The sequence below is a fragment of the Podarcis erhardii genome (assembly GCF_964252035.2).
Source record: "Podarcis erhardii genome assembly, chromosome: 16".
In the NCBI taxonomy this organism is placed as follows: Eukaryota; Metazoa; Chordata; class Lepidosauria; order Squamata; family Lacertidae; genus Podarcis; species Podarcis erhardii.
Genome location: NC_138514.1, coordinates 24,905,752 through 24,929,405, shown reverse-complemented (window position 1 = coordinate 24,929,405; position 23,654 = coordinate 24,905,752). Strand labels below are relative to the sequence as shown.

Sequence of the window (23,654 nt, the reverse complement as noted above, 5' to 3'; positions counted from 1 at the left end):
GTTCCGTGATTTTGAGATCTTCAAAAGATTCCACTGGACATGATCAATCCAAGTCCACCAGGCTTGATACCTTATTTTGTTTTATTTATATTTCACTGCCCACCCCATTTGACTGAAAGAACTGTCAAGGTAGCTGGAGTTTCGTAGCATAGGATCAAGCCTCACATAAATGAAGAGTTATTGGCTGGTTCTGCAGGGTAACCAGTCACAGCTAAGACATCCTTCAGGGTAGGAGGGCTGCCTTGGTCTAGCCCAGGTGTAGGGAATCTTTGGCCCTCCAGATTTTGCAGAACTATAATGCCCATCATCCGTGGCCCTAGGTCACACTTGCTAGGGATGATGAGTGTTGTAGTTCAGCAACATTATGGAGTGCCACAGTGGACCCAGCCCTGTCTTCCCCTTAAGAGGCATCAGTCAGAGTCAGAGCCTATTTTCTCTAGGTGCTGTGAGATGGTGGGATGTGCCCAAAAGTGCAGTAGTTGGCAGTTTGGGCTCACCATGTATGCAGAAAGTTTGCATTTCTGATGTTCAAGAGCTGTACCTTATCCCTGAAAACACAGGATTCAAATTGTGACACAGCTGTATTTGTGAGGAGGGCATTGGTGTTCATTCAGATTGCAAATGGGTACCATGCAAAGCATGCTCCACCACTGAATGCTCTTCCCTTAAAAATGTTTCTAGTCCTCATGATTAACGACCAGAGTTGAAATAGGAAGCTGCCGAGTCAGGCCACTGGTCTATCCATTTTACACTTAACTGGCAGCAGTTCTCCAGGGTCTCAGATAAAAAGAAACCTTTCCTTCTCTACCTTGCTGAGGACTAAAGTGAGCACCATCTGCATACATGCCTATCTGTAAAGCTGCTTTTTCCCACGTCTTTATTTTCACTGCTTAGGACTCAGTTTAAAAAATTAATAATAAATAAATAACAAGACCGTTGCTGATGGGCATGTACAGAGTGCGTTAAAGCTCCGCCCTCCCACATGCGCACGGGAGTGGAACCGGCTTCCGCATGCGCAGTGAAGGCAGACTCGCTCCCTTGGGCGGGGCAAGGGCGCTGACGCGTTACGCACGGCGGGCGTCGGGGCAGTCGCACGCATGCGCAGCTCGGCTGGGTAAAGCTGCTGCTGCTGCGGGAGCTGGCGCTGCCGGGGCCACGGGCGCCATGTCGGGTCGCTCGGTGCGGGCCGAGACCCGCAGCAGGGCCAAGGATGACATCAAAAAAGTTATGGCGGCCATCGAGCGCGTCCGCAAATGGTGAGGGGGCGGGGGGAGGGGCCGCGGGTGGGAGGGGCTTGGCGGTGGGTTAGCCAATCCTCGGCGGCCGCGGCCTTGGTGACAGTGGCCCAACCAACCGACGGCAGCCGTTTGGCGCGATGGGCGGGGTCTTCCTGAAGTGGCCAATCGCATTGTGCTTGTTGTAGAGGTGGGGTTGCGGGGAAAGATGTGCTTGGCGGGGCTGCCGGCCAATCATAGTTCAGGGGCGGGTGATGCCTGGCTGCTAGGATTGGCGTGACGCTTGGCCAGTCGCTCCGCAAGGGATCTGGAGGGGCGGGGGACCCAGTTGTCATGGGGACTGGCTAGTCTACCTGCCGCGGACTGACCCAGTTTGCTGGAGAGACAAGCTCTTGCTTAGTTGGCGTATGCCGCTCAATTTGCACATGCGTTCCTTGCATATTTACATATTTTACGCTTTTTTCTGAGCTCTTTGCCTGCATGGTTTCTACAATCCTCCCAACAGCCTTGCGAAGCAGGTCAGGGGGAGGTGGAAACAGTACTTAGGCATTTTGTTCCTTATCATTGCCTCAAATGGAACCTCCAGAGAAAGGGGCAATCTACCTTCATGCTCTGCTTTTCATGGAAGGCATCGGGCTGCTACTGCTGGGAGTTCATGCCGGGAGCTTTTCCCAGCCCTACTTGGAGATGCTGCCAGGGATTTGAATCCTGAGCTAAAGGCCACTGTTGCAGCTTTATCTGCGATTATGGGGGCAGCCAAAGAAAGGGCCTCATCTGATGACCTGAGACCTTCCTAGATGGCTGCTTTCTTACCAGGATGGTAGCCTGGATGGGCATACCTGGGTCCCACGCAGCAAAGCAGTTCTTACACTCCTACTTTGTGTTAAGTCGGTAGCATCAGGTTCCTTTTAGCCAAGGTATAACCCTGAGTGGGGCATGGGGACTGCTGTTTATCCCATTGCCTGAGCCTGCCAGAGAGAGAGAAAGAGCTCCATAAAGCAGAGACACTGAATCCTTTTAAATCCTCCTGTGGAAAACCTTCAGGTGCCAGTGGAGACCAGAGGCAAAAGATTGGGGTGCCCTCCTGACCTTTATTGAGTAGGCTACATTTTGGCCATGCCAAAGTCAGTAGGTGCCTCTCTCCATTCAAGGCAAGTGAGAGGCATCATCATAGTTCAAGGACACATTCCAGGCAGGTAGAAGTGCTCTGGGAGAGCACGGGCACGACCAGGAGCAAAGGGCGAGGGGCCAGATTTAGCACACAGGCCTGCGGTTCCCAACCCATGCTGCACAGTTTCTCCCCAGCCTCATTGCAGCCCCAGAAGGCAAAGGCAATTGCCCAGTGGGAGACATGTGGGTGGTGATGTTCATCTTCTTCATCATTGTGGTTGCACCTAATCTCTTTCATTATCCTGGCTCAGGGAGAAGAAATGGGTGACGGTGGGAGACACATCCCTTCGGATATTCAAGTGGGTGCCTGTTGCCGACAGCAAAGAGGTGAGGGGATGAGCACCAAGCCCTTCTGGGGAGCGAGAGAAGGAGGGCTGTCTTCCAACACTAAACAGGGGCTTGGAGGAGCCCCCTCTTTCCCCCTCCCCATTGTAGGCAGGAGGCAGAACCAGGATGGCTGTCTGGTGTTCAATGACGGCAATTTTGCCTAAGTGTTCATTTGATTGTCTTGCTTTGCCAAATGTCTTCACACCCTGCATTTGCTTGGCTCCAGTTTTCCATTCTACAAATACCAGTTTGAATTTTATTCCTGCCTTCTTGGGTGCCCAGTTTTGCATATGCCACAAACATCATCATCATGATTACTATTATAATTCATTAATATCTTCCTTTCCCCCAAACAGGGACTCAAGGCGGTTTACACAAATTAAAATACATAAAATAAAATAAGTTTACAGCATATAAAATATAATCATTAAAAAGTAATTAAACTCTAGTAGGATTAAAACAATGGGGGGAGGGGGACCAAATGATTGAAATACAGATAATAAAAACAGCACAGCACTGTTAAAGCCCTTTCCTTTAAAAAGCAATCGGTTTTGATGACGATTCCCTCCAAGATTGGAATGGGGAACCTGCGGCATTCCAAATGTTGCCATCTCCCATCACCCTTGGCTGCTGGGACTCCTAGTTGTTGGGCTCCAGCATCTGGATGCCACCCTCTCAGCCCTGCTTTAAGTCCGAGTACCAGACCCAGGGCAGAATCTTCTTTTGCATTTGTACCCCCACAACCTCCAGGCTGATGAAGCACCACTGATGAGTATTGGGACAGCCTTTATGGTTTGTCCTGTCCCAGTGCTGGCAGGGGAAACTCACAGCCTTATTTTTCTCTCCCTTCAAGAAAGAGAAGTCCAAAACCTGCAGCACTCCTGCTTCCCGGGAGCAGAATGGCTTCCCAGCCGAAGGGGCGGCCAACTCTTCACTCCTTCTGGAGTTCCAGGGTGAGTAGGCTGGGGAGCAAAGGGTTGCATTCTCTTGGGGGCAACTTTCTGGGGCCATGAGACAGTGGTGGGCAGGCCTAGAGACCAAAGTGGGTCGATCAATTCATCTGATACTCCCCTTTGCCTGGTAGGATTTTGGTCATGCCGGAGTCAAAGGTTTCTACACACTCACACATCTCCATCCTCTCTCCAGGCAAGCCAAGAGGCCTTATCATGCTTCAAGGACACATTTCCAGCTAGGCATTAGCACTTGAGGAAGGCTTGTGAGGCAGGTGGCCTGGGAAACCTGGGATGGAAGTGGAGCTTAGTGAGGCTCCGGAGGGCTGGATGGAGAGGCCCAGAGTTCCGCATTTGGCCCTTATGTCCTCCTCTGCCTTTGACCTTGGCATGCCAGCCAAGCAGGAGACGTCGACCTGCTACAGTGACCTGTAAAACTTATGCCAGGAAGCAAAATTGCATCATTTCTCTGATTCTACATCATTGCGCCATCTCCCCCCCCCCCATAGTTTGCATAACCTACTCTGGTTTCAGCTGGCCTTCTGGAAAGGGGCAGACACTGATTGCTCAACCAACTCAGTGCCCCTCGCTTTTCGTTCTTGAGACTTTCGCCCAGACCCTTCACATCATAAGGGTTAGAAACATTGTGCTTGCTTTTTAAAATGAAAGGCTGAGGTTCTCAGGAAGCAAGATTCCACACCCAGCTGGTGGGTTTCAGTCCTGCCTTCTTGCAGAATTGCAGTTGGCCCGCTGCCCTGACCAGAAGACTTTCTCAGCTTCTGGCCATCTGTCTGTGTGGGTGTCGTCATCCGGTTTGAGGGTTGGACTTTTTAATTCAGAGAAAATGCGAGTAAGAAGCGACAGGATTGAAGTTTGTAAAATTCTGCAAGGCTTGAAGAAAGTGGATGGAGAAAACATTTTCTCCTGCTATCATACCACTAGAACTCATGGACATCCAGTGAAGTAGAAGATTCAGGACAGATAAAAGGAAGGACTTCACACACCGCCGAGTTAAACTATGGAACTCCCTCCCACTGGAGGCAGTGATGGCCACCAGTTTGAATGGCTTTAAAAGAGGATAAGGCAAATTCATGGAGGGAAATAAGACTTTCAGTGGCTACTAGCCATGATAGCTATGTTCTGCCTCCACAGAGGCAGCAATGCTTCTGAATCCCAGTTGTTGTGAGAAGATGCTGGATGAGATGGGCCATTGGTCTGATCCAGCATCATCTCCTTATGTGTGCTGGCAGAGGGCCCCAGCTCAGTCTCCAGTGGGATCTCAGTGAGCTGCAGCATTTGAGTACCAGCCAATGGCTACTAGCCATGATGACTGTGCATTCAGAGGCAGCGATGCTTCTGAATATCAGTTGCAGGAAACAGCAGGAGAGGAAAGTGCTCAGGTCTTGCTTGCTGGTTTCTAACAGGCGTCAAACTGGCTATTGTGAGAAGAGCATGCGAGACATGGACCTGACCCAGCAGGGCTCTCTTCATTTCCTTAGGGTTGGGAAGCTTGCATCTGCCCACAGTGGGAAGCCCCAAGAGCAACCCATTCCAAACCAGGTGGCCTCTCAGGTGTGGGGAACGCAGACACAGGAGCCAGCAGTGCTGCTCCTGGCTCCAGCTGCTGAGGCAGCCTCTCCCTCCCCATGCATTTCAGATGAGAACAGCAACCAGAGCTCCCTCTCGGACACCTACCCACTCAAGGCGGACAGCAGCCTGGCCTCCAGCCCCAGCCCCCAGCAGAGTGAGTCCATGAGCCCCAGCCACGCCTCCGACTTCCGGGCTGACGACTCTCAGCCGCCCACACTGGGGCAGGAGCCCTTGGAAGGTGAGTGGCTTAGCTCAAGGGGACTGCGGTGGGGCAGGGGAGGCCCATTGAGGGCGACCACTGACCTGGAGGGGAAGGGGCAGGTGGAGTGGGGCATCCCCTGACAGGCAGCTTCTACCTGGGAAAAGGAACATTTACTATCTTTGTCTGGTAATTCTATAGCCATTCCTTGAGAGGGATAGCCTGACCACCATATTCCATGCATTGGCAACCTTGAGACTGGACTATTGCAATGCGCTCTATGTGAGGCTGCCCAGCCACTACCGAGCCAGGTTCAAGGTCCTAGTATTAAGTTACAAAGCCGTGATCAACTTAGGTCCAGGGTACCTCAGGGATTGCCTTCTTTCCAAGGTTGATCATCAAGCATCCTTGGTCATCCCCTAAGTTGATGAGGTTCATTTCCCAAGCTTTTAGTGTCATCACCTCAGTCCTATGGAACTCCCTGCCACTAGAGATTCAGTGGACTCCTTCTGTGCTAGCTTTTTAACATTTGCTGAAAACACTTGTCAACTCCTGTTTCCAGAGCCTGCCCTTCCACCCTCTGAAGTAGCCGATGAGCCTCCAACTCTCACGAAGGAAGAACCAGTTCCACTGGAGGCTCAGGTAAGGATGGAGAGCCAGGCAGAGTTAATCAGCTCTCTCTGGGATCTAGGGCTCGGGGCTGGAGCATTCTAGATCCACGCCCCAGAAAACTGGTGTTGGTTCAAGGAAACAACGATGTATATAAAAAGCAGAATTCCTTAAATGCCAAGATCCAAGTTTGGGGCACATACTCTTTGGTGAGTGAACCTCAACAGAAATGTAAAATCACAAAACATGCAGGAAATAAAAGTGTGGAAATATAGGCTGTTAGACCTTTCTGGTATGAGTTCCGAAATTTCCTTCTTCCCCCAGCATAGGATAAAGACCACATGCCTGATAAGCTAAAAAATAGTTTGCTTACAAGCTCTCCAAAGATCAGATTCATGTGCTTCAGAAAAGGTCGCACAGGCAGTAAAACTTAGCTGTTACAAAGTGGTGAAAGTTCTTAAATTATTGGTACAGGAAATCAGGAGTGGCTTGTGAGAGCCATGTGGTCTGAATGAACCAGAGAATCATAGAACTGTAGAGTTGGAAGGGACCCCAAGGGTCATCTAGTCCAACCCTCTGCAGTGCAGGGGTCTCAGCTAAAGAATCCCTGACAGAAGCCCCCCCCCCCCCCCCGCTTTAAAACCTCCCAGGAGAGTCCACCACCTTCCAATGGAGTCCGTTCCACTGTTGAATGGACTTTACTCTCGGAAAGTTATTCCTATGGTTTATTCGGAATCTCCTCCTTTGTAATCAGTTAGCAGCCCTGTGCTGGAGAGAACAAATCAGAGCCAGGCTCGATATGTAAAGCAGCTCCTTGTGTTCTTCTCCTGCAGATGCCTGGCACAGAGGAGGATTCCAGCGCGCCTCCGCTCAAGCGATTTTGCACAGACCAGAATGCCACGTGCCAGGTGGCCTCCGAGAGCTAGCCAGCTCGCCCGCTTCTGCCCCGTCCCAAGAGCCACCCCGCCCCCAGGATGCTACTCTCTCAAAGTCGGCATTCTCTTCCACCTCCGCTCCCCTCCAAAAATCAACTTGCTGTTCCCACGGCCCTTCCAGAGGCTGCTTTTCTCCCCCTACCACCCCGTGCAATATTTTCCCGATGCCCCTCGGAGCCAGCCAGCCACATCCTCCCAACCCGCACGCCTAAAGGACAAGGCGTTGCCGGGGCTTCTCCTGCCCGCTTTTTAATTTGCCCTCTTTGTGGCTCCGGGGGGGCGACCGCTTGGGAAGTTTCCGTAGGGAAAGAGGAGTTGTCAGCACTTAACGGGCAACCGCGAGGTCCACGCACCCCCTCTCCTCCTGCAGGGAGCGAACAACTCTCTTGCGAGGAGGGGCAGGGCCTGGCAGGGAGCCCAGCTGGGATGCTGTGCAATAGTTGTGGGGTTAAGCCATTAGCACTGGAGTAAGCCAGGTCTCTGCCCACCAAGCAGTGGGCCTTTGCTGGAGGTGGGATATGTCCGAGGAAGCCAAGGCTGCCTTGGCTGGGGTCAGGTGGCCAGAAGGCACCCTCCCTTGTCAGCGGGGCTGGCCTGGCCTTGGGGGTCAAGGAGGCCACCCTGGGCACCAAAGGGACCCTGCAGCCCTTACGGCAGGAGCAGCTGCCACCAACCCCCACGGCCCCTCCTGCCTCTGCAGACCTGTCCCCTCCGTCGCAATCCGCATGCGGAATGGAGTTTGCGATCGAGGCCCTGCTGTGGCGCGGAGTACCCAGCCACGCAGGGAAGCAAAGAGATATTTTAGCACTGAAGAGAATATTTTTAAAATTAAAACTATTTGAAGTAATCCCTGTGTGTGTGTGTGTGTGTGTGTGTGTGTGTGTGTGTGTGTTGGGAAGTGGTGGTGAGTGGCTTGGGCTTGGAGATCCTTTGCTAGATGGACCAGGCCCTGGCAGGTGGGGGAAAGGGGCAGAAGAGTCCCAGCACATCCGTGGCCAACTTTGTGCCCTCCAGATGTTTTGGATTAAAAGTCCCAGGCAGCACAACCCTCACCCAGTCCTCAGCATTGGCTACTGTGATGATTAAGACTACTCCACACCCAGCAGGACGGGAGAACCTTTGGACCATTGAATATCATTGTGGAAAGATTGCAGTGTTCAGGTTTTTCTTCACACAGCACACATTAAATGTGAAGCATTCTCCCTCAGGAGACAGGGGTGGCCATCAACTTGAATGGCTTTAAAAGAGGATTAGACAAAATCATGAAGGAAGAGAGGGCTATCGATGGTTACTAGCCACAACTGCTATGCTCCCGGGGTGCCAGTTCCTGGGGGCTGAGCCCTTTTGGGTCCCCTGAATATTTTTGGCTTGGGGGCTGGGCCCCTCAATGTCCAAAAAACACAGCGGCAAAATGTGGAGCTGAGCATAGTGCTAGTGGCCGGCTCCTCCTCCTCCTGCCGCGGAGAGGAAGGAGAAGCCTTTTTTGGACTTATTTAAAGAAATATGAGTTTGATGAATTTGCGAGCGGGATTTGAAGTATGACCAACAGAAGGTATTAGAACTTACTGTAATATTGTTATGACATAAGAGATGGAAGACAGGGTGTGGCAAAGGAGCAGAGAACAAAATCAGCATGGAAAACAGGATGTGAAGTCGACAAAACCATAAACGAAATTATGTCTAGGAGTGTATATGTGGAATTTTTTTCTTGAAATTTAACAAATAATTTATATATAAAAAAAAAACATACAAAAAATCTGTAGAACCAGCCTAGTAAGATAACAGCAAAGAATGCTGGCAGCATAACGTGGACCCCAAGGGCCATCTAGTCCAACCCCCTGCAATGCATCTAGAGAATCCCTGACAAATGGTCATCCAACGTCCGTTGAAAAATCTGCTCTTAAAGTCAGTGTGAATATTTAGTTCTGGGGTGCTTTTGAAACGTTTCATAGTACGTACAACCAGACTGCCTGGAAGGGTGAAGGACGGAGCAGTTTAAGCAGATGGCTCTTTGCTGCAATCTGGGAGGCACGTTTTGTATATAGATATGTGGGTGTTTGAATGAGAAACCAAGTCAGGCTCAGCTCAACTGCTTGCCTGCAATATCAGCATTGGACTACCTCGCAGGGCTGTTGTAAGTCAGTCTCTCAGCACACAGTCCCTCCCACACCCGAGTCTGAAGTAGGGGTAAAGCAATGAGGTCCATCGACTACAATCCATTGCTTTTGCAAATCATTCTCAGCCTGACCCCCAACCGTAAAATGTTGACAGTCATGGACTACACTGCAGGCTTGTTGCAAAGTACCCTGCTCCCTGCTAGCCTGCAAAGCTTAGCAATGGCATCTGTGTCGGCAGAGTTGATTAAAAAAAAAAAGTTGGGGAACTCAGGGGAAATTAAGTGCTCCACACAAAAAGAATCTTAAAAACAGAAACTCCTCCTTTGGTTTCTCTAATGTGATCCCGGAAGTGTCCTATCTGGAAAAAGCAGAGGAACTCTTTACTTTCTCTGTGGCCGGCGCCATCTTGCCGTCCCCATGGAAACGCGGCCTAGCGGAGATGCCGAAGCCTTTCCAAAACCCCCTCAGACCATGGCGGAGACCGTGTGGAACGAGGACCCAGGCGGGGCAGTATATCGTTCCCGGGACCCCATTAGCAACTTGCGCGTCAGGTCGGTACATTCTCGCCCCGTCTCTGCCCCACTTCGCCATTTTATCGCCCCCTCCCCCCAAAAAACCTCGCCCCTCCCCTTCCTCTCTCCAGCTAAGATAACTCCCCACCCCATGTATGAATCAGTATCACCCACAGCGATCAATCAGTATCACCTGTCAATCAGTTACTCAGACAATCAAAGCAAATCCATAATCCTCGATACCAATTTTAGGCGGTGGGGGGGAGAACAACACTCCCATCACTCCACTTGCAGATAGTAAAGGTATCGGAGAAGAGATCAGTGTAAATGAAAACATGAGACTTATGGTTTTGTTACATATTATTTTATTTTAGAGTTGTTTGTTGTTGTAAAGAATGTATATTATGTGAATAAAAAAAATGGGAAAAAGAAAAACACTCCACTTGCAGATCTTCCTGCCCCAAAGAGTCTTCTGTATGCTTGAAAACTAGCAAACTCATTAGGAGAAAAGCTTCCCTTAGTTTGAAGGGTTTTTAAAAAAATAAATAAATTGTGGCCTCTTTTCTGTGGGGCAGGATCTGCTTTGATTGGTGCGATTGTTTTAATTTTCTATTAATTTATTGCCATTGCTGCCTGTATTTATCTGTTTGTTTATATACCGCTTCATTAAAAAAAGAGGAAGCCTCAAAGCATTAGTGTGTTTGTTGATTCCTGCATTTTGCCAGGGGTTGGACTAGAAGATTCTCCCATGATTCTAAGTTGCTTTGAGTAATTTTTATGAGGAAAGTGACTTATTATTTATAGGAATAATAAGGAACAATAATAAGGAACAATAGGAAACATGGAAACAAGAGAAGCTGCCTTATACTGAGTCAGACCAATGGCCCATCTAGCACAGTAGTGTCAACCCTGACTGGCAGCAGCTCTCCGAGGTTTTCAGGCTGAGAGGATTTCCTAGCTATATCTGGATATGCTGTTGGGGATTGAACGTGGGATACACAAAGCCCTTCCCATAAAGATTAAGAGTCCAGCCCTCAAGAGTCTGAATAAGGTGCCTATTTCTGCCTTATACCAAGCCAGACCAATAGTCCATGTAGCTCAGTAGGGTCAACACTGACTGGCAGCAGTGGCTCGGCAGTTGACTCCGTGCTTAGGGCTTACACTCTGCACCATGATTTTCAGCCTTCCCAAACCCTTCTCATGCTCCAGATAATTTATTTCTACCTCTACAGAGTTCAGATCCAGCGTGTGACCTCCACCAGCCTCCTGCTGCAGCAGTTGCACCTTCCTTTCAGCCAGTCGGGACAGCAGCTCATCAGCTTGGCCAACCTCGGCACCCAAAACACAGCAAGTGAGTGGGCTACTGTTTCTTCAGGCTGCTCAGCTGATGGACCTTCACCGCAATGTCTCATGCCGTCGTGTTGCTGTTCTGGCTAAGTGTAGACATTAAGCTCTCTTACCTTTCGTACTGCGATTCAAATTGGCTTATTTGTATGCAGCACTCGCACCTTGTCTGACTGTCCTCCGCAAGGCAGTCAGAATTTCTGTCCGTTCAGATGCTCTAGATGACAATAGACCAAAACAAAGGATTCTGGGAGTTAGGTCAAGCTCGTTGAGCAGTTGTGTCAGCAACTATGTGCGCTCCATGTGGGGTTTCCCTTGTGCTTGATTTGGAAGCTGCAGTTAGTGTATAATGCTGCAGCTCGATTGCTGATAGGAATGAGGTCTTGTTGGCCTAGAGCAGCTGTGCCTAGAGATCTGCATTGGTTGCCATTCTGCTACTGGTCCAAGTTCAAGGTGTTACTGTTCGTATATAAAACCCCTGAACCTGTTAACCAACAAGATCGCTTTATGTCATATATACCCACTCAACTGCTTCAATCTATGGAACTGGCATTCTTACGGGTGCCACACAATACCCGTTCCACATTTGTAAGAAATCAATCTTTTAGTGTGGCAGAGTCTGTACCCAAATGTCCCCTGTCCTTCTGTGTTCCAGGTAACCATTGTCCTGATGAGGAGAAAGAGGAGGCCGTGATCGGCTGGCAAGAGAAACTCTTCAGTCAGGTGAACGGAAGGGGGAGTCTTCTAGGTCGCAAAGAATTGCATCTCTGCATTGTAGAGATTAGATTAGATGATGTTTTGGGTCCCTTCCAGCTCTACCGCTGTATGATACTTTAGGACATCTCAGAGTCCCTTGGAATTCTCATTTCATTTATCCTCGCAATAGAGACACCTGATAAAAATTTATGCCTTGTCCAGGCATTTCTTGGTTCTTTATTTTTCATTTTACTATTTCATTTTTGCGTTTTGCTTCTGAATTTCTATTGACAGTGTGCATTTTCATTTTATTTGTGCCCTAATCAATTGAGATTTTTTTTAAAAAAAGGGATAATTTTGGGGTGGGGGGTTGGTCTGCTCTCAATGCTGCACTACCGCTTGAGGTATTTTCTGTGCTTTCCCCAGTTTGAGGTCGATCTCTATCAGAACAAATCCGCCTGCCAAAGCCCTCTTGACCAGCAGTACCACCAGGATGTGCTGAAGCTAGAAGAGTCTGGGGGTCGGAAGAACCGTCGGATCTTCACCTACACAGACCATGACCGCTTCACCAACCTGGAGGAGGTACCTGCTGGCCTTCCAGGAGGGTGGAGATGGGATGGAATAACCCTTGGCATGGAGTATAGATTCCTCTTGGGTGTCCTGGGTGGTGGGAGGGAAAGAACTGTCCACCTCCCGCAAATGGGAAGCAATGGGCCAGGGAATCTAGTTTATAACCCACATTCAGCTTCATTGGATGTCCCCAAATTCTAGCGTTACGAGAGAGGGAGGTATCTGGTTGGCCTCTGTGAGAACAGGATGCCAGACTGGATGGGCCCCCTTTGGCCAGATCCAACTACAGAGCTCTCTTGATGTTCTTAAAAGTGACTGGCTGCCTTCCTGTGTTGCAGCACAGCCAGAGAGTCACCACATCTGTCACAGAAGTCCCTTCGTACCTGGCAGAGCGGATGGCAAATGTGAGGAGGAGGAGGCAGGAGCGGAGGCCAAGGTGAGTTGGGTCAGCCATGCCTCTGGGTTTGGTGGGCCCTGATCCTGGATCCATCACGGTGCGTTCAGACTAAAGCAGAAGGAGGTCTGCTTCCTTGTGGGTAACCGTCTCCTGTGTGCCTCTCAGCAGGGAAGGGAGCATCCTGAAAACCCGACTTGTCACCTGGGAACCCTCGGAAGAATTCATCAAGAACAACCACGTCATCAACACCCCAGTGCAGACCATGTACATTATGGGGGATTTGGGACCTCATGGCAAGTAAGTTGGCTTTTGTGGGTTGGAGCCCTCTTGGCCTCGCTATTGGGTCTGGTTTGGAGCTCAGCACTAAACCAGCAGCTCACCTTGGTGTGGGCCATAGATCTCAGGGCAGTTCAGAACATAAAAATACAAAATAAAAGCACAACATACATACTAAAAACAAGAATAAATCAACAACACACAAACCAATACACTCCCTTCCCCCACCAATATTAGAAGTGCTAATCTATTGTCCAGGGCTCGGGTTCCATAGTTCCAAAAAGGGGCTACTTCATGTCACACCATCCTTGCTGCACCATAGCGCCCTGTGCTGCCAGGCTCTGCTTTTCACCCTGACCTCTTCCCCGCAGACTCGGTTGCCGCGAGCATGAGCACGTCCTCTGTACAATCCAGGTGGACAGCAACGGAGTCATCACCGTCAAGCCAGACTTCACAGACACAAAAGGGCCTTACAGGTGAGCAGCACAGGCCTGTCAATCAATCAATTGGATGTTTGTTATAGTCCCCCAACCATCATATTATAAAATATAAAGAAATACATAATCTGATGTTATTCTGAAAAATGATCAAGAAATAGTGTTTAACCTTATAACTGTTGCAAAGATCACAATAGCTAAAAATTGGGGGTGGGGGGAAGCATATCTCCTACTATATCCCCATGGATTTGGAAAATTTGGTCTATAGTAACTATGACTAAGCTAGTTTATTACAAAAGAATACGTATAAACCAACCTAAGATTTTTTGGTGAAATGAATATTTTTATAATGTTTTGGAACAGTAAGTTTGATGATGATGTTCAAACTTAGGCCGTTTTGAGCATTATGAGTGCTTCTTTACACTTTTTCCCTTTGGTCTGTGTTAATTGCTACTAGTAGTAATATTTTTTATAAAACAAAACAAAATCACAGCCTTGGAAGATGGAATTATATGATTCATTGGAGGTTTTTAAAGAGAAGTTGGATGGCCACTTGTCAGGGTTTCTTTCGCTATGATTCCTGCATTGCAGGGGGTTGGACTTAATTACCCTTAGACGCCCCTTCCAATTGTATGATTTTAAGACTCATAGCTGAACCCCAACCTCTCTACCTTCTTGGTCTTTGCAGGGGCAGGGAGTAAAGGTGGGGGGGCGGTTCCTATGGGTGTTCTCTGAGCTTTGCTTGCCTTGTTTTGGGGACCCGTAAAGGATCGAGCTGGAAGGGGAGAAGCGGGAAATATGGAAGTGCACACTGGAGAATGCCTCAGCCCCTGTCAAGCCAGAGGAGCAAGAACGAGAGCAGCGTGTCTTCAAGGATGTAAGCACCACCTTTGGCTCTGGGGGGGGGGGTAGGGGGTGGAGAGCATTGGCATAGGTCAGCTTGCCCCAACCTGCTGCCTCCTACTTGGTGGCAACAACCCTGTATAAATAAAAGATGGTGATTGACCCTGTGGCTTCAACAGAATCCACCCACTATTACCCCAAGGAAGTGTTTCCATGCTATTTAAGTTCCTGACTCCCCTTGTTATAGTCCCAGAACGAAGGATTAGGATGGGTTTGGAAGCCCCCTAACTGTCCAGGTTTCCTCCCCCTCCTTTCTCACTTCTTTCTTTAGTTGTACAGCCGGCATAAGGAGTACCTCAGTGGACTTGTGGGCTCTGACTTTGAGATGGTGAGTGACTTTTACTTGCCCTGGTGGTTCAGTCGTCTGGTCCTGTTTCCAGAGGGGCTGTGAAATGCATTGCTGCAAGCAAGCTTTGGGAATTAAGCCCCGCTTCCAGTGAGCTCTCTCTCTTTCCCCTCCCTCCCTTGCAGACCCTCCCTGGTGCTCTCCGACTCTTCGTTAATGGTGAAATTGGTAAGGCTTTCGCTTCTCCATGTTCAGAGGTGTTCCCCAGGGGTGGAGTGGGGAGGGTCCCTCCACATGGGGCAAGGGGGATGGTGGGCTGCCCCTGAATACGCTCATCCTTCCCTTGCGCCCACCCTCCAATATAGACAACTTTCCCCCTGTGGGTGTGATTCCTGCATTGCAGGGTGTTTGACTAGAGTTGGTCACTTCCAACTCTGCAGTTCTATGATTCCATCCCCTGCGTGTGCCCTTTAAATCTGGAGATTCCACCAAACCTCCAGAACAGTCTTTGGGATAGCACAGAGTAGGGGCGGGAAATTCCAGTTGCACTAGCAGAAATCTTTCATATGCTTCCAGAGCACAGTGCAAGCTAACAGGCCAAGAATCAGACTAGGCGTTCACATTTGCATGTATGTAACTTTGCAGAAAATATTGAACAAGGAAACATTAACCTTCACCATCACATAGTTCAGAAAAGAGGAATACAGTTATGTTTATACTTCAAACTCAAACAATGCATTGACTATTCAGCTTAGTTACATATTCGCGCGGCACAGCAACACAGCGTAGCTAATGGCCTCTCGCCGCCACTTGTTAAGCATTTCCCCACTTTTACCGTCTTGCTTAGCTACATAATTTGCTCAGTGCATGGTTAGCTTTCCCACAATCCTTCTCAACATACATGGTTCTTTATTTCCCCCCCATAATACCTTCCTAGATAATTCCACTGCCTCCCAGTGGGCGGTACTGACCGCTTTAAGAACCACTGGTCTAAGGGGCATTTGCACGCCTGTGCTGCAGCCCTCTGGCTGAGACACCATTGACTGCCAACCAGAAACAGCCGCCTCCTCTGTGCTAGGGAGAGACATGCACAGCGGGATAGTTCAGCTGCTCAGCACCCCACAGTATGGCTCTTGGGGGTGGGGGGTGGGGAGCTTGGCAATTAAGAGTTAGGATCCCTGGCTTGGGAGGAAGCCACAATCTGTCACCACCTTTCCTTCAGTTTCAGCTCAGGGCTATGAGTACAACAACCTCTACATTCACTTCTTCCTGGAGCTGCCCAGCTGTGAGTAAACAGGAAGTGGTTGTGGGGTGGGAGGAAGTGGGGTGGCGTCATCCATGGCATGGGCCACAGCTGCCCCACCAGAGATAGCTGAAAGATGAGTGGGGGCCTGGACCCCCAGCCTTTGAGAGTATGGGGGGCACTGTTGCAGGCTGCCCAAAGCCTGTCTGCCTCTCTCTCCTGACCCTAACTTCTGCTGTTTTGTCTGGCCTTCCTCAAATCTGGTGCCACATTCCACACAGATGGATGGCACCTTTTGGGGGAGGGTTCTTACCCTTGTACTGTAGGCTATGCAAACCGCACCCCACCCACATTTGCCATCCGGGTATGCAAGAGGTATCATCAGGGTACACAGATTCCAGCCAGGCAAAATGCTCCAGGAGTGAGCAAAGCAGTGCTATTGAAATCCAGGGCTCCCTGGGTCTCAGACTCCCTAAAGAGAGAATGTGTGTGTTTGTGCGTTTCTAATCTGCTGTGCCCAAGAGCTCATTGTGCAGCTATTCTGGAGTGGAGCTGCTTTTTTGCAGCACTGACCCTCTTCCTTCCTTCTAGGCTGGTCATGCCCCCCATCCCAGCAGCTCTCTGGCGTGACACAGACCTGCGCTGCCAAGACCCTCGGCAGGGTAAGTGAATGGGGCACAGCTGAGGGGCTGAGTCTCAGCACAATCCTGGCCAGGCTTTCCCATCTGGTCCTACCCCAGAGACATCCATTCTTCAACTCTCTGGAGTAAGCGGCCCTCCAAGACTTCAGGGGACGCAGGACTTTCTGGGGAATTTGGCTTCCTGAGAATCCTGGTGTCTTGAAACTAAGGGTTGTAGACCCATTGAAATCAGTGGACCCAAGTTGGCCATGCCCATCATTTCCCATGGGTCTACTCTGAGTAGGACTTGCAGTGGAGATTGTGCTAAGTTTCTAGCCCTTGATGCTGGAGAGAAAAGCACCATTGCTTTGAGCCCCTGGTTCTCAGTCAGGTTTCATATTCTTACGTGAATAAGAGTGTGAGAAGAAGAGGGGTAGATCAGGCCCATGGGGGCCCATCCAGTCCAGTCTCCTGTCCTCACAGTGACCAGCCATATTCCCCAAAGGAAGTGCAACAGCAATTCTCCTGTAAGGGAGAAATGTGATCCTGTGTGATTCCCCACTTGTGATTCCCAGCACCTTGCATTCAGAGGCATCCTGCTGCCGCAGGAGGCAGTGATGGCTACCAACCTAGCTGGCTTTAAAAGGATTAGGCAGATTCATGGAGGAGAGGACTATCAATGGCTACTAACCATGACTGCTGTGCTTTGAATATCAGTGGCTTGAAGCCACAGAAGGGGGGAGAGAGGACTCCTGTGCTCAAATCCTGCTTGTGGATTTCCCACTGGAGCATCTGGTTGGCCACAAGAGAAGACAGCTACTTTGGGCTAAAAAAGAACAAAGTCAGAAAGAAGAAGAAACAAGAAAGGGAGAAACCTTAATAAATAGAAAAGGAAAAACAACAGAAAAATAGAAAAGAGGAAAAGGACTTCCGGCTTTCTGTCCTGCAGCTATGTATTATATTCATCCCTTAAAACCCAACCATTCTAGCTTCTATAAACCAGGTTTTTTTTCCAATCTTCAAACCCGCTATGACAAATTCATTTTCTCTTTTACTCAAAAAGTCCATAAGAAATTTCCAATCCTTAACAAATGTTAGTCATGATTTTTCTCTAATTAAACATGTTAATTTTGCCATCTCTGCCAGATCCAATAATTTTATCAGCCATCCTTCTATAGTGGGTAGGGCTGTATCTTTCCATCTTTGTGCATATAGCAGTCTCACTGCTGGCTGTAGTGGTCCTTTTCCAAAAGGCTCTTCTGACATTCTTTCATTTCACTGCAGAATGTAGACAAGTCCCTTGACCCTCTTTCGGTGTGTCTGTCCAGGAACCAACACCCATTACACACACACACACACACACACACACACACACACCCTTATCACAGATTCTTGTTTCCTTGCCACCTTGCACAAGAGGTGAGTTTCCCTTCTCTCTTTCCAGGAGCAGGTGGCCTTTTTCTCCTTCCCTTTCACCCTGGAGGTCTTCTTCTCCCAGGAAGACGAGTTGGAAGGTGAGTCATTCCCTCGCATGCCAGCTCTGTGGTGCTGCCAAGCAACATCCAGAGGCGAGAGATGGAGGAGAGGTGGTGCCCCTCAAGTCCTTCTTATGGTGAAAGCCCTCTTGGAAGGAATTGGAGCACAGTTTCAGCTGGTCTTGTGCCGAAGGATGTCAGAAGGGCTTCTCAGCTGTTGACACATGTGCAAAGTAGTGAGGGTGGGGGTTGCTGTTGACACCAGAATGCCTCACCACTTTGTGCATTTGAGGGTGGGTCTTACCATTGATTCCTGGAGGGCATCTGCCTTTCAGCATCTGAGCACCAGCTCAGTGGTCAGGAACATCACTTGGACCAGAAATCACAGAATCATCTGCATTTCAATATATTTAGTGTTTTATATTGTTCTAGATTTATTAATGTTTCGTTACTTTTAACCAATTGTCATTTTTCAGCCTTTTGCATTTGTTCTAATATGTGTAAGCTGCCATGAGTTCCTATGGGGGTGTGGGGAGGTGGGATAGCGACAATTCCTGCTTTGCAAGGGGTTGCACTAGATGATCCTTGGGTGTCATTTCCAACAAAACAATTCTATGAAAGGAGGAGGAGGAGTGGGTGGTTGGTGTCATCATACTCCTTGCCCCCCTTCTCCCACAGGCCCCCTCCCCCAGTGGCCTGTCCTCTACTTTGAGGTCCTCTCCTTGGACTACTGGCAAAGGTATCGCGTTGAAGGATACGGGTTTGTGGTCCTGCCGGATGTGCCAGGTAAGAAGGAACGGGGGGGGGAGTGAAGGGCCTCCCAACGAGCTGGTTTTGATGCCAGCTGAAGCCAAGCTGGGGCAGATGGGAGTTGGGGATCTAAAACATCCAGAACAGTGGTTCCCAAACTTTTTTAGGCCACTGCCCCCATGGTCCCATAAGCTCATCCCCAGGGCCCCCTACCCTATGAAAAAAATTAGAAATGCAGTTTACATGGCCTGCTAAAAAAGATAATAACACAATAAGATTCAAAACAGAAGCAATTAACTGCACATTTATTCAGCATCCAATTGAAACTCTTTAGTTTATTTAGTTCAACAAAACTGATGAGCTTGATCCAGTGATATCAGCTTTTCAAGATCTGACAGTGATTTATACCTCTCGCATTCCCTTGCCTCTTAGCGCTGCCCCCCCCCAGTAATCCCACCTCCCCAGTGGGTGGTACTATCCCCTTTGGGAACAAATAATCTGGAGGGCATCAGATTGCTCAAATGCTGTCTTGAAGAAACCCAAGAGAGCTTCTGCCAGTCAGAGCAGGTGGTCCTGGGCGAAGCTGTCATTTTGCCTAACTTTGGTACCAGACGGCTTCAGTTGCCCATTGTCTTTGTGCATGACTCAATTGCTCCCATTTCTATCCCACCTTTCCTCCAAGGAGCTTCAGGTGGCATACATTGTTTTCCTTACAACCACCCTGTGAAGTGAGAGAAGCAGTGCCTGGCCCGAGATCCCCCAGTGGGTTATATATCACTGAGCTGGAATTTAAACCCTGGTCTCTTCCATATCATAGCCCAGCACTCTTTAACTGCGGCATCGCAGTAGTGGCATGTGGCTGGGCTCCATGCCCTAGTTCCTTGTGGCAATGCTCTCAGTGGTTAGTACTGCACATATGTGCATATGTGTGTTTGCTGACTGGCCCGTGCCCTTTTGAGGGACTGAATAACCGCTTACCCACTCCCAAATCTGCTGGCACAGGGGCTCACACCATTACAGCATCCACTTGGCGTCCCATGGAGCTGGGAACCTTCTCGGAACTGCAGAGGTTTTTCATCGGGGGGTCGCCAGAGCTGGAGGACATGACCTATGCCAGAGTGCCTGGCACCTTTACGGTGAGTACCCACACTTGGAAATAAGTCACTATTTCTCTGCACCAACAAAATATAGCATTTCCTACTAGCCATGATAGTGACGCGGGTGGCACTGTGGGTTAAACCACAGAGCCTAGGACTTGCCAATCAGAAGGTCAGCGGTTCGAATCCCCGCCACGGGGTGAGCTCCCGTTGCTCAGTCCCTGCTCCTGCCAACCTAGCAGTTCGAAAGCACGTCAAAGTGCAAGTAGATAAATAGGTACCGCTCCGGCGGGAAATTAAACGGCATTTCCGTGCGCTGCTCTGGTTCGCCAGAAGCAGCTTAGTCATGCTGGCCACATGACCCGGAAGCTGTATGCCTGCTCCCTCGGCCAATAAAGCGAGATGAGTTCCGCAACCCCAGAGTCGGCCACGACTGGACCTAATGGTCAGGGGTCCCTTTACCTTTACTAGCCATGATGACAGTGTTCATGAGAATATAAGACGAGCCTGCCGGATCAGGCCAATGTGGGCCCATCTAGTCCAGCATCCTCTTCCCATAGTGGCCAACCAGATGCCTCAATGGGGAGCTCACATGCAGGACCAGGGCACAGTAGCAGCCTGACCCAGCTGCTGACTGCTAGGCTCTTTGTATGCTCCTGTGCCATTGCCTGGGGGCATCCCACTTCGGGGTTTGCTGGATGCTTGAGGAAGGCATGAGGAGGAGGGCTCCTGAGTGGGGGGTTGGGACAGAGGGGCTACCAAGACTTGCCCTGACCTGGGGCTCTTTCTCCCTGCAGGGTGATCGCCTGAGCCGGTTTGGCTTCCGCACCGAGACGACAGGAAGCGTCACCTTCCGGCTGAACTGCCTGCAACAGTCCAAGTAAGCCACGGGGTGCGGGTGCTGCCCCAGATTCTTTAGGTATTTAATAGAATTATAGAACTGTAGAGCTGGGAGGGACCTCCGAGGGTTATCCAGCTCCACCCTCTGCAATGCAGAAATCACAGCTCATGTGAATCAAAAACCTCATGTGAAGATCCACAACCTTCTGAGGTTGTCCATTCCACTGTTGAACAGTTCTCAAAGTCAGAAAGTTTTCCCTGATTCTTGTTTAGTTATTGCACTTCTATCCCAGTCTTTTTCTCTGAGGAGCTCAAGGTGGCATACATGGTTCTCCTCCCCTTCCTCATTTAATCCCCCACAATAACCCTGTGGGTAGGTTAGGCTGAGGGAGGCAGCAATTGTCCCAAGGTCACCCAGTGAGCTTCCTGGCTGAGTGGGGATTGGAACCCTGGTCTCTCCCAGACCATATTTCTACCCTCCAACTCCTACAGCGCCCTCTGGGCCGCTCTGCCTGGCCCTGCTGCATCAGACCAAGGTGAGGCCATTCTGCCCACCACAGTGGAGCCCTCTCCATCCAACCTTTGGGCTGTCTGTCAGGCAAAGAACAAGATAGAGCCTGTGTACAAAAGCTGCCCAGGCAGGCAGTTGGCTCTTACTTCAGCACTTCTGACTGCACAGCTTCAGGAGGGTTGGAAGTTGGCATTTAGAGCCAGTGTGGTGTAGCAGTTAGAGTGTCAGACTAGGACCAAGGAGACCAGGGTTCAAATCCCCACTTGGCCATGAAGCTCACTGGGTGACTGTGGGAGCCGGTCATTGCCCCTCAGCCTAACCTACCTTGCAAGGTTGTTGTAAGGATAAAGCTCGTTGTAGGAAATGTAGCATGCTGCTGCTGCTGATGATGATAATACTAAAATAATTTAGGAGTGCAGGACCAGCCACATGCCACCCACAACTCTTCCTCTTGGCACTCATCTCCGTTGGCATTCACCGCCTCACATCCTGCTCCAAGGCAGTTATGGTACCTCCCTTCTTAGGAACCTTCAAGATGCACAAGGTGTTGGGTGGGGTGTGCATACTTGTTCTGACCCTCCTCTTCCACCAGAGCCTTCCTGGACTCCAGCTCCATGAGGAAGCGCATGCAGAGCGTCCTGGACCGGCTGGGCAACTTCGGCCAGCAAGGCTCTCTCTACAATGTCCTGGGTGAGGAGGGAGAGCTGGAAGGGGGGGCAAGTGTTGGGGTGTTCCTTTGTTGGGGGGAACCTCAATCCAGTTTCCATGCTAAATAGCCCTATTTATAGAATCATGGATTTGGAAGGCACCCAAAGGGCATCTTGTCCAACCCCCTGCCACTCAGCTGTGGCTCTTTCCTTCTCAGGCGGGTAACATGCTTTTGAAGCCCTGAGGCTGCAGTCCTCTACACACTTCCCTGGGAGTAAGTCCCATTGAACTCATTTGGGATTTCTTCTGAGGGGAGAGAAAGAGAGAGGGCGGTGATTGCACTTCCTATTGTATCTTCAAATGATTAACTTAAAATACCCAAAAATAATAGAATATATGGCTGTCCTTTTTTCACTTGGGTTCATTTATTTTCTGATGGCACTATTTGAATTTCCTTTGCATGGAATGATGGGTCACAAAGTGTAGAGCCTGCCTAGTCTAGAGTTGCAGGCAGAGAAGGTGCTGTGGGGGACAAACCAGCTGCCCAGACTGAACACACTCCTTCTCCGCTCTCCATCTTCTCAATTTTGCAGAGGCTTTCCAGAGGGCCCGGCACCGGATGCAGGAGGCCCGAGAGAGCCTCCCCCAGGACCTGATCCACACTTCCGCCTCCAACCTCCAGCTGTGAGGAGAGAAGTCTCTGGTGACCCCTAACGGCAGCCCTGGCTCCTCCCACTCCCTTGTGGAAGGAGGAGTCTGTGAGAAGGCCCGCCCCGCCTCACATCACGACTGGGCTTTCTTTGTGTTGAGTGAATCCTGAGCCCAGGCAGTGGCAGCAGGGGGGCTCTGGTTGTCTGGAGGGCATGTCCTGTGGCTTCCTTGCACTCTAGCCCTGAATCCCTCCTTCGGGCATCCACAAAATGCATCCAAGAAAAGCCACATCTCCTCATCCAGCAATCACCAGCAGGACTTCTCCACCCCTCCATTTAACTCGCAGGATGGGCGGGAATTCTCAGGACAGGGCACACAGCGCCCCTCCTCCCTCGCAAAAGCGGAGTTGTTTCATCCATGCCTTGAAGATCAGAATCGAACTCGGCCGCAGCAGCAGCGTCAGAGGAAGTCCTGCTCACAGAATGGTAGAGTTGGAAGGGACCCAGAGGGTCATCTAGTCCAACCCGCTCAAAACCCGCCACCGTCAAGCCCAGCCGCAAAAACTTTGCAAGCCAAAATTGACAACTGCGAAAGAAACAGACTCTGTCTGAGGAGCTGGCCAAGATCAGGGTCCTTCTCCTCTTTGAGGGCGATTTCTGCAAGGGGCAGAGAGAGCCACTCTGTTAGGCTCCAGTCTTCGCACTTTGTGGCAGCGTCTCTGGTGGCCCTTCTTCAGAGCCCTGCAGAAATCCCAGCCCTGAAGCAACTTCCTGTTATTTGGATTGCCTTTGGTCTGATCATAAGCAAGGCCAGTTTTAGTGTTAAGGGTGAGGGGGAATATATTTTATTCTCTTCCAGTTGCTAGCCTGTGTATATAATATTTTGTTAACATTATTGTTCTGAATGTCTGGGGCAGGGGACAATTGAAAGCAGGCCTCCCCCAACCTGGCACCCTCCAGGGGTCACTGGACTCTTAACTCCCATCAGCTCCAGCCAGGTTGGTTGGACGTTGATGGGAGTATCACCATCACAGCAGGGGCTGATGGGAGTTGGAGTCCAAAGCATCCAGAGAGGCACCAGGTTAGTAGTGAAGCTGCTTTAAAGGAATGGTGGCAATGCAATAATATTGCATTGTAGCAGAACCGTATGCAGAAGTGGCTTCTTTGTTTTCTAATGACAAAAGAACAGATTAAATTGCACTAAGGTACTGGAACCCAGAGTTTTTCAATAAAACTATCTCCCTTCCATTTGGACATTTTTCCTGGT

At 49.9% G+C, this 23,654-nt stretch overlaps 2 protein-coding genes across 2 annotated transcripts; both read left to right on the top strand.

Annotated features, from left to right (window-relative positions):
* Positions 1–1,092: 1,092 nt before the first annotated feature.
* On the top strand, positions 1,093–7,862 carry BCL7B (BAF chromatin remodeling complex subunit BCL7B). Its single transcript, XM_081843807.1, has 6 exons — positions 1,093–1,256; positions 2,657–2,732; positions 3,586–3,685; positions 5,340–5,510; positions 6,034–6,113; positions 6,914–7,862. Exons 1-6 carry the CDS (start codon positions 1,165–1,167, stop codon positions 7,004–7,006), a joined length of 612 nt encoding a protein of 203 aa, XP_081699933.1. The 5' UTR covers positions 1,093–1,164; the 3' UTR covers positions 7,007–7,862.
* A 1,602-nt stretch (positions 7,863–9,464) lies between these two features.
* MKS1 (MKS transition zone complex subunit 1) lies at positions 9,465–23,641 on the top strand. The gene is made up of 18 exons (XM_081843790.1): positions 9,465–9,683; positions 10,877–10,995; positions 11,644–11,711; positions 12,111–12,266; positions 12,593–12,690; positions 12,820–12,948; positions 13,299–13,403; positions 14,133–14,241; positions 14,539–14,595; positions 14,739–14,781; positions 15,776–15,838; positions 16,388–16,458; positions 17,861–17,930; positions 18,570–18,677; positions 19,644–19,777; positions 20,536–20,618; positions 21,682–21,779; positions 22,331–23,641. Exons 1-18 carry the CDS (start codon positions 9,550–9,552, stop codon positions 22,423–22,425), a joined length of 1,740 nt encoding a protein of 579 aa, XP_081699916.1. The 5' UTR covers positions 9,465–9,549; the 3' UTR covers positions 22,426–23,641.
* The last annotated feature ends 13 nt before the right edge of the window (positions 23,642–23,654 follow it).